This window comes from Aulostomus chinensis, chromosome 2, assembly GCF_037954235.1.
Source record: "Aulostomus chinensis isolate RoL2024-O1b breed Wild chromosome 2, RoL_Achi_v1.0, whole genome shotgun sequence".
In the NCBI taxonomy this organism is placed as follows: Eukaryota; Metazoa; Chordata; class Actinopteri; order Syngnathiformes; family Aulostomidae; genus Aulostomus; species Aulostomus chinensis.
The window spans coordinates 35610658-35625471 of record NC_141321.1 but is presented as its reverse complement, the minus strand read 5'-3'; the positions used below and the strand labels follow the sequence as shown (position 1 = coordinate 35625471).

The 14814-nt window shown below is 50.0% G+C and overlaps 1 protein-coding gene across 10 annotated transcripts in view; it reads right to left on the bottom strand.

Annotated features, from left to right (window-relative positions):
* Nucleotides 1-14814, bottom strand: part of kifc3 (kinesin family member C3) — a 33830-nt gene that overhangs the window by 795 nt on the left and 18221 nt on the right. For 5 of the 10 annotated variants that reach the window (XM_086191595.1, XM_086191544.1, XM_086191604.1 and 2 more), the window contains exons 3-22: nt 13536-13678; nt 12391-12538; nt 11998-12086; nt 10070-10135; nt 9740-9868; nt 9294-9569; nt 9000-9173; nt 8817-8903; nt 7177-7324; nt 6498-6628; nt 5867-5978; nt 5438-5619; nt 4435-4539; nt 4224-4354; nt 3060-3183; nt 2692-2821; nt 2311-2540; nt 2076-2228; nt 1873-2002; nt 7-1695 (exon numbers count right to left, since the gene is read on the bottom strand). In XM_086191595.1, coding sequence (XP_086047721.1) covers nt 1628-1695; nt 1873-2002; nt 2076-2228; nt 2311-2540; nt 2692-2821; nt 3060-3183; nt 4224-4354; nt 4435-4539; nt 5438-5619; nt 5867-5978; nt 6498-6628; nt 7177-7324; nt 8817-8903; nt 9000-9173; nt 9294-9569; nt 9740-9868; nt 10070-10135; nt 11998-12086; nt 12391-12538; nt 13536-13678 — 2756 coding nt within the window. In that variant the 3' untranslated portion in view covers nt 7-1627. Of the gene's footprint in view, nt 1-6; nt 1696-1872; nt 2003-2075; nt 2229-2310; nt 2541-2691; nt 2822-3059; nt 3184-4223; nt 4355-4434; nt 4540-5437; nt 5620-5866; nt 5979-6497; nt 6629-7176; nt 7325-8816; nt 8904-8999; nt 9174-9293; nt 9570-9739; nt 9869-10069; nt 10136-11997; nt 12087-12390; nt 12539-13535; nt 13679-14814 lie in introns of those variants that run through there. The other 5 variants (XM_086191551.1, XM_086191561.1, XM_086191618.1 and 2 more) reach the window with 5 other exon arrangements.

The following is a 14814-nucleotide window of genomic DNA, read 5'->3' as shown; positions in this document are numbered from 1 at the left end:
GCAGAGAAACACACTGTCAGTCACGTGACACATCACACCATGTGACCTCATGTCCACACCGCCACAGCAAATGTGAAGACTCGTGTGAAGCTCTAGACATTAATTTTTAATTTAGTGAGTTAAGTGACAAATCAGTTTGTACTGCGCGACTGTTGCCATGGTTACCACTAGCCTTCATCTATTCTACCAGTGTGGACATGGAGGCAGGAGTCCGGCAGCCCTTGGCTCAGTAGCACAAACCCAGCCGACAGACAGACGTGTGGTCACCTGACCGATGATCAGGTGACAACGGGAAGTCACACAGTTGAAAACATTCGGGTTGCTAGCTTAGATTAGCACAGCGACTGAAAGCGGGGACAAACTGTTAGCCTGGCTCAAGGGGCCCACACGCCCTTCATAACTCGTCTCAAGTCACGTGATCAGTGTGCTGCCGCCATCGTGTCTGCTGCCATTTCCTGTTTGTTGCTCATTTTAGTTTATAATCATGAACAGATTCCATTTGCCGTTGTCATGAAACGGTTTCAAAATCACTTTGTACTTTAATTTGTACTACAATACTCTTCAAAACAAAGTTCTCTTGACTCATTTGGAGTAATTTCCTTCTGGAGGGGTTATTAGAGGTCAGTCAGCAGGGGGTGCTGTGGTTCCAGACACAGTCACCACTGAATCAACGGATCCAGAAGCTGCAGGTCCTCCACGAAAACCCACGCGGGTGTTTGAGGGCCCAGCTGCCGCTAAGCTGCACGCGTCCTGGTCCTGCCGAGGTCGTGACTTCGAGGAAGAAAAGAAAACAGTGACGTCACCCAATCGGGTGCCTCTATTGGACTGTTTAAAAGATGTGGGCATTGCCAGAATGACATCAGTGTGACATCAGCTGGTGGGAAGCTTCCAGCTCCGTGGTCATTGCCTGAAGGTGACCATATTTTGATGAGAGTGGATCTGACTGAGACAGACAGGTCGCCATGGTAACTATGTTTGTCACAAAGAAACCCCGGCCTCAACCACCCTGATTTATGGTCTGAGGTTGGTGATTGAGTGGGAGGGGCTCTGAACTGGTATAAACAGGGATGGGAAGCACTTTCGTTACCATGGCAACATCACCAACAGCTCCATGTTTCACAACCAATTTTGCAAAATTAGAATCAGGAAAAGAAACAGAAGGAATCTGCACAAGCAGGCGCTCTGGAGCAGCAAAGAGGTCAGAGGTCAAGATCAAAGCTCAACACGCGTCGGCAGTCCTTCAGCGGACGCCATGCAAGACTCGACACTACAAATTCATCTGAGAGCCTCCTGGGGGGTCGCCAGCTGAGCATTCCCACCTTAACGCTGCCACATTCCTTCTTCCTCCCCAATCAGTCCCGTTTTCTAAAGAAATGATGATGAAAATATGACAACTCTGAGGTCACGTGCTTCTTCACCAGCGGTGCAAGTCGAGGCACAGGTGAAACCTGAATTGATTGCTGATGTGCCAAAGGCTCCGCCCACATCTTTCAGACAACCAAATATGGTTGTGGGCCCTGACAGCAGTCTGGCAGGCACAGACAGAAGCTCAGAGGTAGAGAATATTAGATGGGGGGGGGGCACAACCATGCCATGCCGAGCGCATCCATGCCAAGCTATCCACCAATCAGCAAACAGCCCCACCTACCTGCCCATCGTCCCCCACCAATGGGCTGGCTCTGTCTACCTGTCTGTCTGCAAACCAACCAATCAGAGCATAGAATCAGGACACAGAAGAAGAAGAGTGGCTTTGTCATGATGCCTGTGCCTGGGCCCCGTTACCCACAATTCCTCTGGACAAATCTACACTTCCTGCTGTGTTTCACATTAAAAGCATCGTCACTGGAGGAGTGTGTGTGTATGTGTGTGTACCAGTGGACAGCTGGGACTGGGACCTCCTGCGGGAGCTGCTGGGCGTTCTGGAGGCAGATGAGAGGGTGGAGCCGGCGCTGCTGGCCCGGGAAATGGGGAGGGGCACCGGGGTCACCGGGGGCGAGTCCAGCTGAAGACCACAATAATGAAGTCTGAGTCCAAAGTTCATTCCTGTCACGCTGTGAGTGCAGAGCGCCATTTACCTCCACGCTGTCATGGGTTGGCGAAGACGAGGTGGACGAGTTCTCGTGTCTCCTGGAGGACAAAGACGTGGCATTCAGCTCCACGCTGCGAACGCGCTGAGCAAACTTCAGGGAACAGACCGACTCGCTCATGTTGGTGGCCAATGGAGACACCTGAGGACACGAACGTCAGGGTGTTAAAAAACACTCACCCACGATTGGCTGAGGCCAGCTGTGAGGTCATCGCGTGTCTCACCTGCACCATCATCAACGTCTTGCTGTCCCCGCTCAGACTGTCCTGCAGCAGGTAGGTGAGGCGGGAGTTCCTGAAGGGGACATGCGAGTGTTTGCTCCGCAGGGCGTTGATGACGTCGCCGAGGGCTGACAGAGATTTGTTGATGCACTGAGCCTCGCGGAGGCGGCTGCCCTCTGCCCCCGACTTCCCGATCCGCTCTGAGCCGGCGAGGTCAACCAGGTTCAGCTTCCCTGCCGACACACAGGTCACGACACTTGAACGCAGCACGAAGCCTCGCTAACGACCCCCAACTAAAGTGTTCGTTAGGGAACGACACACCATCATGTGATTTAGTCAGCAGATGCTAAAACTGATGAGACGTGTGTGTGTGTGTGTGTGTACCTTGTGTGCAGTTCCCGGTGGTGGAGTTGAATCCCGACACGGTGATGATTAGCAGAGCATGAGAGCGAGAACTGTGTTCATTCAGGTTGGTGCAGGCAGTCGCTCGATTCATGTGACCCAACTCAAACACCTGAGGACACACACACACACACACACACACACACACACTAAATCACTTGGTCAGTAATTCTGGAAAGTCCAAAATCAAAAAAGCATTCTTCCGATCAGTGAAGTGATTCTTCCATGTTTCATTTTCAACCTTTGATCTGTTCAGGGTTTGACACTGCAGTTCCAGCGTCTCACCACAACAGAGACCTTCAGGCTCTTGAAGGCTTTTATACTGAAAGGAGCAGGAAGTGAGTCCTCACGCGTTTGATGTCCTCGGGGCTCTTGACGGTGATCTCGGTCAGTCCGGGGACGTACAGCTGTCCGCTGCCATCAGGGTTCATCTTGATGTCCAGTTTGTCAGTGGGATTTTCACCAAGTAGGTCCCTGGAGACCAAAAGAGACAATTCAGCCTGAAGACAAGAATCTGGGTTTAGACACATCGAGCAAGTCTGTGGTCACTTAAGGTGTCTGTAACTGAGCTCAGGACCTGGGGTGACGTGATGTCATTGAAGCACAGCTGCGTCACCTGTATTTCAGTTTGGTCCCGCCCACCTGTACATGACGTGTATTTGATTTAAGCTCATTTGGTGCAACAGTGTGACAGGATGAAGTCATCAATGTGTTACCGTTTATACTGAATACTATGTTGTCTTGCTGAGCCTGTCACATGACCAACAGTTAATAGGTCAGGTGATGAGGATGGCGGGTGGAGAGCCTGACATCACCAGACAGTTAGTGATTGACAGCTGAGTCCAGTGGCCTGCCGGTGGCTCCTGTAGAGTACTGAGTACTGGCCTGGCGCTGCCTGTGTGTGTGTGCGGCTCAGTAGTGTGTCACATCTGACAGTAGCCTGAGTGTGTGTCACTGCAGCAAAGATGATGACGACGTTCCTGCGTCGTTACCACTGACACACTCACCTGGTGTACCCTTCTAATGACCCCCCTGACCCTCCTGCCTCCCCTCCCTATCTCCAGTCATCCCTAGAAACGCTCGCCCTAAACTGAGCTCCGGATCACCATTGTGTGTCAAAGTCACAGGGGTCAGAGGTCAACCAGGTCATTGAGGTCTTCTAGGTGATTGTCAGAGCTCAAGGTGTTTCCAGCTCTCTGAAGCTTAAACAGATGTTTGTAACACAACAGCTGGACAGATGGAGGGAACCTCATGGTCCATATTTACATCACTGCTCTGACATGATTAGGCCCCGCCTCCACCCATGGCTCTGATTGGCTGGCTGACAGCAGCTGATGAATCTTCCAGAGACATTTAAACACAGTGAGACAACAGTAGCTAAAGCAGTTCTCTAAAGGAGGTCCGTGGACCCCCAAGAAGTCCTCCGAACAATAGTACCATCTCACTTTTATGCATTGTGGGTAATGTAGGCCAGTTCTGCAAGAAGGAGGAAGTGACAGAGCATTTTATCTCACCGCAGCGTCTCGTTGTAGATCTCCACCATGTTGACGGTGATCTTGTAGTCCCATTCGGGTGCCTTCTCTGTCACCTCAGAGAACAGCAGGCGCAGCGCTCGCTGATTGATGCCTGGGTCGTTTGCTACACCCTGAACACACACACACACACACACACACATTTTACATCACATTAATAAAAGGTGTTAGCCTGGTAGGCCGCTGGCGTTACCTCCATGGTGTACGTCTTCCCCGAGCCCGTCTGTCCGTAGGCAAAGATACAAACATTAAAGCCGTCGACACAGGAAGTGACAAGAGACTGAACTTCCTGAAACACCTGAAAAAACAAACAAGGGACAACACCTGATGAGTTTTAGCTTGGCCAGCAGAGGGCGGTCACGTGACAATGTTCACATTGAGAGGTTGACCAACGACTCACTCCTGAGTACATTTCTACCTCGAACATTTGTGGTTATACTTCAGGTTCAGTTATGACGTCTGATGTCCTTAAACTGTGTGTGTGTGTGCGTGTGTGCTATGTCTGTTTCTGGTTATATCCTCAAATTGCTCCTTTTTCTAAGTCCCGCCAACTGCGCTTTTTGTTGGTTGACTGGCCTGTCAATCACCCCTCACTCTCTCCTGCTTCAGACACAGGTTGTGTCTCCTTTCAGCTGCGGCAGAGTTTCCAGAGTGGCTGTTGGATCGCGAGCTGTGGCTAAGCTAGTTAGCACTTCACAGTTTGGACAGTGAAAGCCTGTGTGCGTCCGTGGAGAAGTAAGTTTAAGTTGCTGCAGGTGAGATGTGTGGTTCAGGTTCAGGTCAAGTGCGGCCGTCATTACACCCACAGCGATGCCGCTATGTATCAGCCACAAGATGCAACGTGTCCGTGCATTCATGGGAACGTTGTTCTCCGTGGTTGTAATGGTCAGTATATTATTGTTAGCTTGTTCGTTGTGTGAGGGAATTATGTGCGTAAGAGCATAATGTTCTTTGTGAGTGTGCTACTGTGGACGTGACGCTTCACTTGTCAGTCTTCATGTCCTCTGTGGGTTCAGAGCCACACCTTCGTCCTTCCCTCCACTTTCACGCGTAAAGCTCACGAGAGACAAAGGCCTCAGGAGCATTTTTACTGGTGCACCATGGTGACCACGCTAAGTGACAGCAACAACTGAGTTGAAGTCAAGCTTGTATCACCTTGACCATTTGACAGTGTGAGTGTGTGTGTGGTCACAGACCTCCTCTTGTGTTGCCTGAGGTGGGAAGACTTTGTCCAAGTCAAAGGTCATGATTTTGCCCTTGTTGGAGAGGTAAAGGATGGCATCATCATCTGAGTCGAAGCTCAGCATCGTTTTGGTGTCGGCGGAGTCCTGCTCCTCCTGACTGACGGGCCGGACACGGCAAAACACACGGATGTTACCTGAGAAGACCACAGGCATGACTACGGTACAGCAACACAGTGCCCCTGCAGTGACGCGCGACACGAGACACCGACATACAAGCTTGACCACAAAAAGGTGAAACAGATGTTAAAATGAAGTTCAACCAAACAAACTGATCACAAAAGTGTCATCAGCACAAGTGTGGTCGTGTGCGTCGCTGCGAACCACAACGGTCGCGTCGGGTTTAAACGCATGTGAGTGCAGAGAAGCGGTGGAGTGTGGGACCTTTGAGCCGGACCAGCTCGTTGTGGCATTTCTTCCTCAGGTTCATCTCTCTCTTGTACTTCCTCAGCAGGTCCTGGTTGGTGCTGCTCACCTCACTGATCACCTGACAGATCTGACACACAGACACACTTTAAAGAAACCAACATTCATTTCTTCCCATTGCGAGTTTTGTGGTGTAATCTTTGGTTTTTTTGGACCCATCATGTCCAACGCCACCATCCCACCAGAAGCTGGTAAAAGCTGTTGAACCAGCATCACTGGGGGGCGTCTGGAGCTCTCGACCCCCTCTGGTAGCAGTGGCAGCAGCGTGGAGGACGTGACAGGTTTCTGTGGGGTTTTAGTTGCGATATGGCCTAAAAAAAACTCTCTTTTTAAACAAATTCAATTCATGATTTAAAATCGACCCAGCAGAGCAGAGCTCCACCTACTCATGGACGGTGTGTCCAGGATTGGACGCTGGCACACATACAGCCATCACCTGGATTTGGTGTTCCCATCAGTGGATTTACACACCAGGAGAAGATTCATGAGACAAAGGCTGCACTTACACTTTATCATAACTGGTGGACACGTAATGGGGGTACAAGCAGACAGAGTGAGAGGAGAGAATGTGCTGAGTGGGCCCACTCACTTCCTGCTTGGCCTCAGTGATGGCTTTCTCCAGCATGAAGGGGAAGTCCTGCACCTGCCTCTTCAGGAGGTTGTAGTCGCTGGTGAGGGTTCGTAGGGCCGGCTGCAGACCCAGCAGGTTCAGACGCACCCCTTAAACCATCATAGTGAGTTCACATGAAAGTCAACAACACACTGCAGCAGCCTCAGCTCCATATGACTGTGGGTGTCTCCCAGTCAACAGGTGGCATCTCCTCTCACACCCTGGGGTGCCCTGATAGTCCTTAGCTACATTCCTGCATGCTGCGGCGCTCTCTGGGTCTGGGACACTACCAGACTTTGTGCTAAGCTAACTAGCCTGGACCTGAGCTTCTTGAGGAGAGTTTCTGTCTTCCTGTCTGGGTCCAGTGACAATGTTCAAATTGTGGTACCACTGTATATACAGATAATGTTTATAATATCCTGTGCTTATTTATTTGTTGTTTAAGTTCATTGTTACGTTATTTTTCCCTAACCCCATGTTTTATTGAATTATCATTGCTACTGTTGCTGTTATTATTACTCTTGTTTTTTTCCTCATTCTATGTGCCTTCTTGTTCTGAATGTTCACAGTTCATAATTTAACAAAAGTACAATAAACAGATGCTTTCAAAAAAGTGGGCCAATGGGACTCTTCTGGATCAACAGGAAGCAGATCTGACCTGCCAGGTTCTCATGCACAGCTTTCATCTCACTCTCGGCCCTGATGAACGCCTCCTCGATGACACGGTTCTTCTCCTCCTCCAAGTTCTGCATCTCAGCCTCCAGCTGCCCCTGAGCCCGCTCCATCTCGCCTTCGTAGACCAGGATCTGCAGGTGGGAGACATGATGAGATACAAGAGTGGATGATCAACGTGGGGTCTTCAGTCCGCTTCAAGTGGTGACATCATATTTCTCAACCTTCTTCATGTTCTATCATCAGTGTCAGGTGTCACTCATCCGCTGCCTCTAGAGAATTTCCACCTGCTAATGGTTGCCGTTAGCGACCAGCAGGTGGACATAAATGGACGAGAACTAAAACGGAGCTAAGAGTCAAAGTTGAAGGCGTCACAAACAGAAGCTACAACGCTAATAATCAGCTGCCATCACTGGGGGGACACACAGGGAAATATGACCACACACACAGTCCGGGAGGCGGAGCTTGAAACATGGAAGACAATTCACATTGCAGGGAGGCGGGGCTTAACATCCCACACTGTCTGATCTGTCTGAGTCAAATGTTGAACACGTGCAGAAACAAAAACATAGGTGCGGATTAGCTTGTTAGCTCACGTGCAGCATGTAAATCAGACAGACAGCAGCGACATGATATAAATACAGCCTGAATGGGTGAACTGGGAGCACTGGGAGACTCACTGGGATGGGTCTCATCACTGGAGGTTGCAAAGCTGCCCAGTAAAACCATAATTTCTTGATTCTGACAACTTCTCAGCTCCAAACTTCTTTCACCATTGAACTGAGACTGTTTATATTTCTGGTCCTAACTCAAGCTTATTTAGCTCATTTCACAAAATCTGGAATAATTGGCCGATTCAGTCACATGATCGTCAGACAGAGGGCGGGAGTCACATTGTTGCTAGCTGTGTTTCTGGCCGTTAACGTTCTGAAGACGGTCAGTGAGATTTGATGGAGGTTCGGGTCATAAACAGCTTCATGCCACTGAGGAAACAGGTCACCCTAACAAGAAAGAACCATCAATACGCTGCCAGAACCGATGAATAAAACACAAACAGGCTCGCAAACACGTTCACATTCAATTTGACGTCACACCTGTCACATGACAAGTAAAATGTGCCACAACGTCCAACTCTGCTGCTGCGACATGACGGATTTTCCAAAAGTCTAAATTTGAGAAAACTGACAAAATGGTGCCTGTAGCTCTGAACCAGACCCACCAAGACTCGTGAACTGATGAGCAGGTGAGGAGAGTGAACTCATTCCAGACTCTCACCTTCATGATCCTGCAGTTTTACTGTGAAAAATCTCTCTCTTTCTCGCTCTCTCTCTCTCTCACACACACACACACACACACACTCACAGCCACAGCATCAGTCTGAATAATTACCCTCCTCATCAGAACCCTCTGCACTCCATGATAAATGGAACAGAGAGTGCGGCAGCAGTGAGGCACTCGTCACTCTCACGACTGGAGTGTTCAACAGAATCTTGTGGCATCGTCCTGACGTTTGAGTGTTTGCGGTTCCTCTGACAGCTTTGGAACCTCTCAGCCTCTGAGCATCACTCTGGCTTCTGTGTTCTGAATCTAAGTGATGTCACAAGGGAAAGGGAGGGCGGAGCCAACCTTAGACAACCTAGGCACAACCTGGCTGTTGCCCCTGCCAACGGCGTTGGAGAGGAGGCCACACAGACGGGCCTGGTTGGAGAGCAGCTGCAACCGAACGCATGCAGAGAGAAAACATCCCCGTCTACATCAGCCTGAACACTTGTTGTGTCTCGTGACGGACAAGAAAAGGGCAGACGTTACCTGCGTCCTCAGCTGAGCACAGGTCCGCTGGGACTCATGTAGCTGCGTCTCCAGTTCTCGCAGCAGCTGTCGCTGCACCGTCAGCTGCTCCTGCAAGGTAGCGTTCTTCAGCTGCAACTCAGCCAGAGCTTTCTGAGAGTCGGCCGACTCCACCGCCATCGACTGGCTCGCGTACTGGGGACAACAGTCAGGATGCTAGCGAGGTCACCAACAATTGGATTCATTCATACTTCCACTCCGAGTGTCTCTGGTTGACTCGTCTTACTACTGTGGTAAATAAATCAAGTCAAACACCTCTTGTGTTTTCACCTTCACTCTCGGGGGCGTGGCCAACTGCCGAGCAAGGTCCTCCTCACGCTCCTGAAGACGGACATTGAGTTTCTGCTCGACCTCCATCTGCCGCCGCCGGGAGTGGTTCAGCTGCCAGGTGGACTCGTCCAACTGCCGCTGGAGCATCTCCACCCTGGAGGTCTTCTCTAGCAGCTCACGCTCCAGCTCGGCCAGGCGGCGTTCCCTCTGCCGGGCCTGGTTCTCCCAGCAGGACACCTCCTTCCGCAGGGCCTCCGCATCCTGGGGGACACCCCCACAGTTACTGTCCAAGACATGCGTTGCCCAACAGTTTGCAGCTAATACGCTCACTGTTAGCCAAAACATCATCGCCAAATTGACTTAGGTGAAATGTAAATGTTGAATACACACAGGAACTGTGAATATTCGACTATTTCACGTGTGTTCATTACCTGGCTGTGTGTGCAACTGCAGGCGGCGGCCTTTTCAGCTTCGGGGGTCCGACATGACATCAGCTCCTGCTTCAGACGCTCATTCTCCACCTCCAGCAGCTCCAGCTGCTTCTCCAGGTCTGTCGCCCCCTACAACAATCACACACACACACACACACACACACACTTCAATTTGAATCTATACACAACTTCACGTGTGACTTTTGTTTTCCTGCCACGTTAACTACGCCCATCATACAACAGCAGAGCGATGACTCCAATTCTGAATCACGTGGTTGTTAGTGTGTGATGGGTATTCAGGTGGGGCGCTCCTCAGGAATGTGATCTCACCAGTTCTGCGCGAAGTCTCTCCACCTCCTGAGTCTGATCCAGTAGCTTCTCCTCCAGCTCCTCCACCTGGAAACACCCACTGCCATCAGCTGACTGAACACAAGTTGTTCAGTTCAAATCAAATTACTATAAAGAATAACATATTATTTAGGTTGTTAACCAGTGTTGTTTTCGTCACGCTGGACGACAACGACGACGTCAGACCCTTTTTTCCATGACGAAAATGAGACTAAGACGGACGTCACCATCGCCCTGTGAAGACTAAAATGTGACCAAAGTGTATTCATTTTCGTCTGACGAGAACGAGACCAGACTAAATTGTTAGTGGGTGGACCATCAAAGTTTCAAAACATGCAGGGTTTTTTCCACCAAGTATAACAAGCGTGCGATGTCCATCAAGAGCTCCTACATCAGCATTGTTGGACCATTGTTGGTCCTACTGGCCACGCCTCCATCATCAGTGCACACCCACTAAAAGCCTCTTGCGCGCACACACACACACACACACACACACACACACGCATGCACGCACGCACACACACACACACACACACACACAGTCTGGGCCTGTCTGCAGAGGACGAGACTCTCACCACGGCAGCAGCAGCGGTGTCGGGTGGTGAACAGAGGGATGATTGAAGCGTAGCTTTAGTCTGTGAGGCTCGCCCTGAGATGCAGTTTCTGTTTGAATGAAGCCTAAAGTTTGGTGGTGGTGGTGGTGGTGGTGGTTCCACCTCCCCGTGGAGCAGAGAGCGCTTCCTAGTGCTACATGCTAAAGCTAGAATGAACGGGGCTGCCAGGGCCGCTAATGTTGGCTGGTTTAAAGCAGCCTTCTAGTAATCTAGCATGTTATGAATAAAACCCTGTCCATTTGTGGACGGGGGGCAGGTGGAGTGCTTTGACCCGTGTTTGTGGGACTGGGAAACACGGGAGTCCTCAGACCTGCTGCTGTTCCCTGTCTAAGCAACACACCTGGATGCTTTAACCAATAACAGCAGCTGAAGCCAACATAGAGGACATGAGGTCGTTCACATGGAAGTCAAGTGTGCTTTTATTTTGTTTATCCTGTTTTATTGTGATACAATACTCCTATTGTGGGCCAGTGTGTTGTCTGCTTCTGCAACAAAATAATAAAAGTAAAAGGTAGAGAGAGAAAAAGAGGGGAAACTCCCCTTTGAAGGTGGATCAGTTCAGTGCTTCATTCTAACACTGGAGTGGCCTCTTCAGTACACACATCTTTGTTGAGAGGATCTTTGATATTTGACTGAAACCTTTGAGTTTTGGTCGACTAAAACTATCAAGGATAGAAATGACGAACATGGGACGAGAACTAAGAAGCATTTAGTCCAAAGACTGAGACTGAGACTAAATCTAAGATGCCTGCCAAAAACAACACTGTTGTAAATATTAGGGTATAGCTTATAGTTCACACACACACAAACACACCGCGTTAATATTGCAATACTGTTGTTTTACATTATGCTGAAATAAAAATACCACACCTAGAAAAAATTGAGCAGTAAAAAAAAATGGAGAAAAGAATTTACATTAATTTTATAGATGTTTTTTAAAAAGCCATTGAAAAACTTATGATGCATGAAGCTCAGCTCAGCCCACTTTTCAGTCAACCCATCACCTAAGCCACGCCCTTCAGACCTAAGCCACGCCCACTCCAAGCACAGACGCAGATACTTTCGTTGGCGTAACAGACACAAACAGAGCTGTCCGCGCTCATCCCTCCTGTCCAGGCAGCCGGGCAGCTGCTCATCACTCTGAGATCATCCGTATTCAGCCTGTTGGAACATTGCGGAGGCACGGCAGCATTTCGCTTCACGCTGTCCAGGTGATTTTTTCACAAACAGTTGTCCGCTAACTGAAGAAAGCATGATGGAAAGCATCCAGACGTCACGTCAGAACAGCCGACATACCTGTGAGCGCAGCCCAGTAACCAGCTGCTCTTCTTCAGGACAGTTGGGACGGCTGGATGGCTGCTCGCCAGGCTGCGGCGCCCTCACGCCTACAAGCACACACACAAATATGATGGATTAATATCCTGAATTGTGTCCACTGTGTTATGTTTAGTCACTGAAACATCTGGAAAAAGTGTTATTGAAAAAATATCACAATTTTTTTGCTTTTTTTTCCTAATAAGGCCGCAATGTGTCTGAGGACAGTCGGAAAGTTGACAGTCTGACAACAGAGGTCCCGGTTGATGAACGGCGCCGCAGTTTTGAGGACCATAAAGATTCATCATCTTGTGTGTTGGCTTGTTCGCTGGCTGACGGTACGTCCCGCAGCAGCTTCAGTGGCGCTCTGCTCACCACCGGCTGACAGCTGCTCCTCCTGCAGCGTCTCGCTGCTGCACGTCCTCTGGTGGACGCTCTGCTGCAGCTGCTGGATCAGCAGGTGACGGGCGACTTCCTCAGAGTGGAGACGAGCCTGAAACTCACACACTTTGTCCTGTAGAGTCTGAAGACACACACAGACACGAAGAAAGAACATTAGTCCAGATGGGAAGATGACAACATGCATCAGATGCTCAGCAGGACAAAGCTCCCCCTCAGGGGGCACTGGGGAGACATCAAAGACGATGGATGAGGGACTTTAAGCGCGTCCAGGAGTTATTCAAGAGCTACTTGACAGGCTGGATGCCCTTGAGTTCACGCCCCTGTAGCGTCTCCCTGGTGGCAGAAGTGTGAACAGACTGTGTTGCGTGTCTTTTGTCCCTAATGATGTCATGTGCCCCCCTTCTGACCTTCATGTGTCCATGTCTGTGGGTGAGGGGGTGGCTGATCCAGAGATGTTCAGTGGAGTGAACTGTCCATCTGTAAAAGTTGCTGAGGACTTTGGTCGGCTTTCCAAAGTTCCTCAGCCTTGCTAGGAAGTCGAGTCTCTGGTGGTCTTCCTTCAGGAGCTGCAGTTGGGACACCAGGTGAGATGCTTGCTGACGCAGGTTCCTAGGAATTTGAAGGCTTTCACCCTCTCTACCTGCATCCCACCAGCGTGGATCAATCTTCATCTCTGGTCTCATCTGCAGTTTCTACCTGCCGTCACCTGCCCACCGGTTATCAGACCAATGACTGCAGCCCTGTCTGCAACCTTTGCCATGCTGCTAGCAGTGCGGGAGGCCGCGCAGTTGGAGGGGAAGAGGGTTCACAGCAGCAGACTCGGCACACAGGGGTGCCAACGCGTCATACGATGCTGTGTCATCATATCGACGATGTCAGAGACATGCAGCAGCTGTGTTGTTGTCATGACAATGGAGGACAAACAGCCTGAGGCTCATGAAAGACTTTTCATGCATGATGGGATATAAACACCTGAATACCAAACATGGGAGGGGCTTGGACAGAACATCAGCAATGTGACAAGTTTCAGCCGGCTGAAGGTGTGTTCTGATCTCAAAGACACACACACACACACACACACACACACACACACACACACAGTCAAGGGTGTTTGTTACCTTGATGAGCAGCTGCTGGCTGGGTGCGTTTGATTCGGTCAGCTGTGTGGTCCGAGAGGGGCACTGGGAGAAGGCGGTGCTGGGCAGAGACAGGAAGGAGCAGTCGTCATCACCATCACTCATCAGGAAGTCCACTGAGGTTGCTGGACAGACAAACACAGGGACGCTTCTTTATTCGCGTCCACTTCTCACTGTCGTAGATTCTGACAGGCTGAATTCAGCAGTCGGACCGCGGCCATGTGAACACGCCTTTCCAGAGGTGGTCAAAGATTCATGGGGTTGACATTTGAGAGTACAATTCTGAATCCATCGGATGACATTCTTCAAATATTTATCAGGTATTAAAATGAAGAGCTATCGCAGCGCCCTGAACAGCAGTCGACCACTTCAAGGTGAATCTTGGAGGGAGGTTTGTGGCTCCGTGACAAAGATAAAACCAGGAATGTGTTGCTAATTAGAGTCGCCTCACTGTTCACTGCCGTGAAATCAGGTTACAAGCAGCAAAGAGCTCGACAGAATTCTTTCCCACCACTTCCCCTCCCCGCTGAGCAAACTAGCTCACCTCCAGAAAACCATGGAAACCAGTCCAACCAGACAAGAGCTGATAACGGCTGCATTCACTTGTCCTGCGTGCGTGCGTGCGTGTGTGTGCGTGTGTGTGCGTGCCAATGTGACTTGATTCACTTTTCTCACACTCTGTGTGCAGAACATCAGTCTTTCCAAGTTGTTTTCAAACACTGATCTGCATGGTCCCTATCAAGTACCCCAAATAAATCATAAAGAATATAAGGATGTTTGTCTACAAGTGAACAAAGCACAAATTCCTGGATTATTCCAGTGGTCACATCAACATCAAAGTCCACTATTCTGTCTCTGATTACAATAAAACAGATGAACAAGGTTTTTGGGCTGAGCCTCTGTGTTACTTAGCACATTTATACTGATTTTACAACGACAACACAAGAAGTCGTCAAACTGATTAAAGAAGCAGAAAGCAGATGTTGCTCAGACGAAGATTGCAGTCAGTGGTTCATCTCCATCGTCATCTTCCACAGAGCCGCCATGTTGGATCAGAAGGGACAAGACGGGGGGATTTCAGCTGGACTGGCTAGCGAGGACCAATCAGCCCCACCAGAGCTGCAGGGCAACAGAGGTTCATGAAGTCTTCAGTCAACAGGAGCCAGGGCAGCTTCTGGGCACCTCCCCAGGAAGGGTTTCCTATGGGGCTGACCAGGGGGTGGGACTATATCATCACGCTGGCCTGGGAACAAACTGCCCC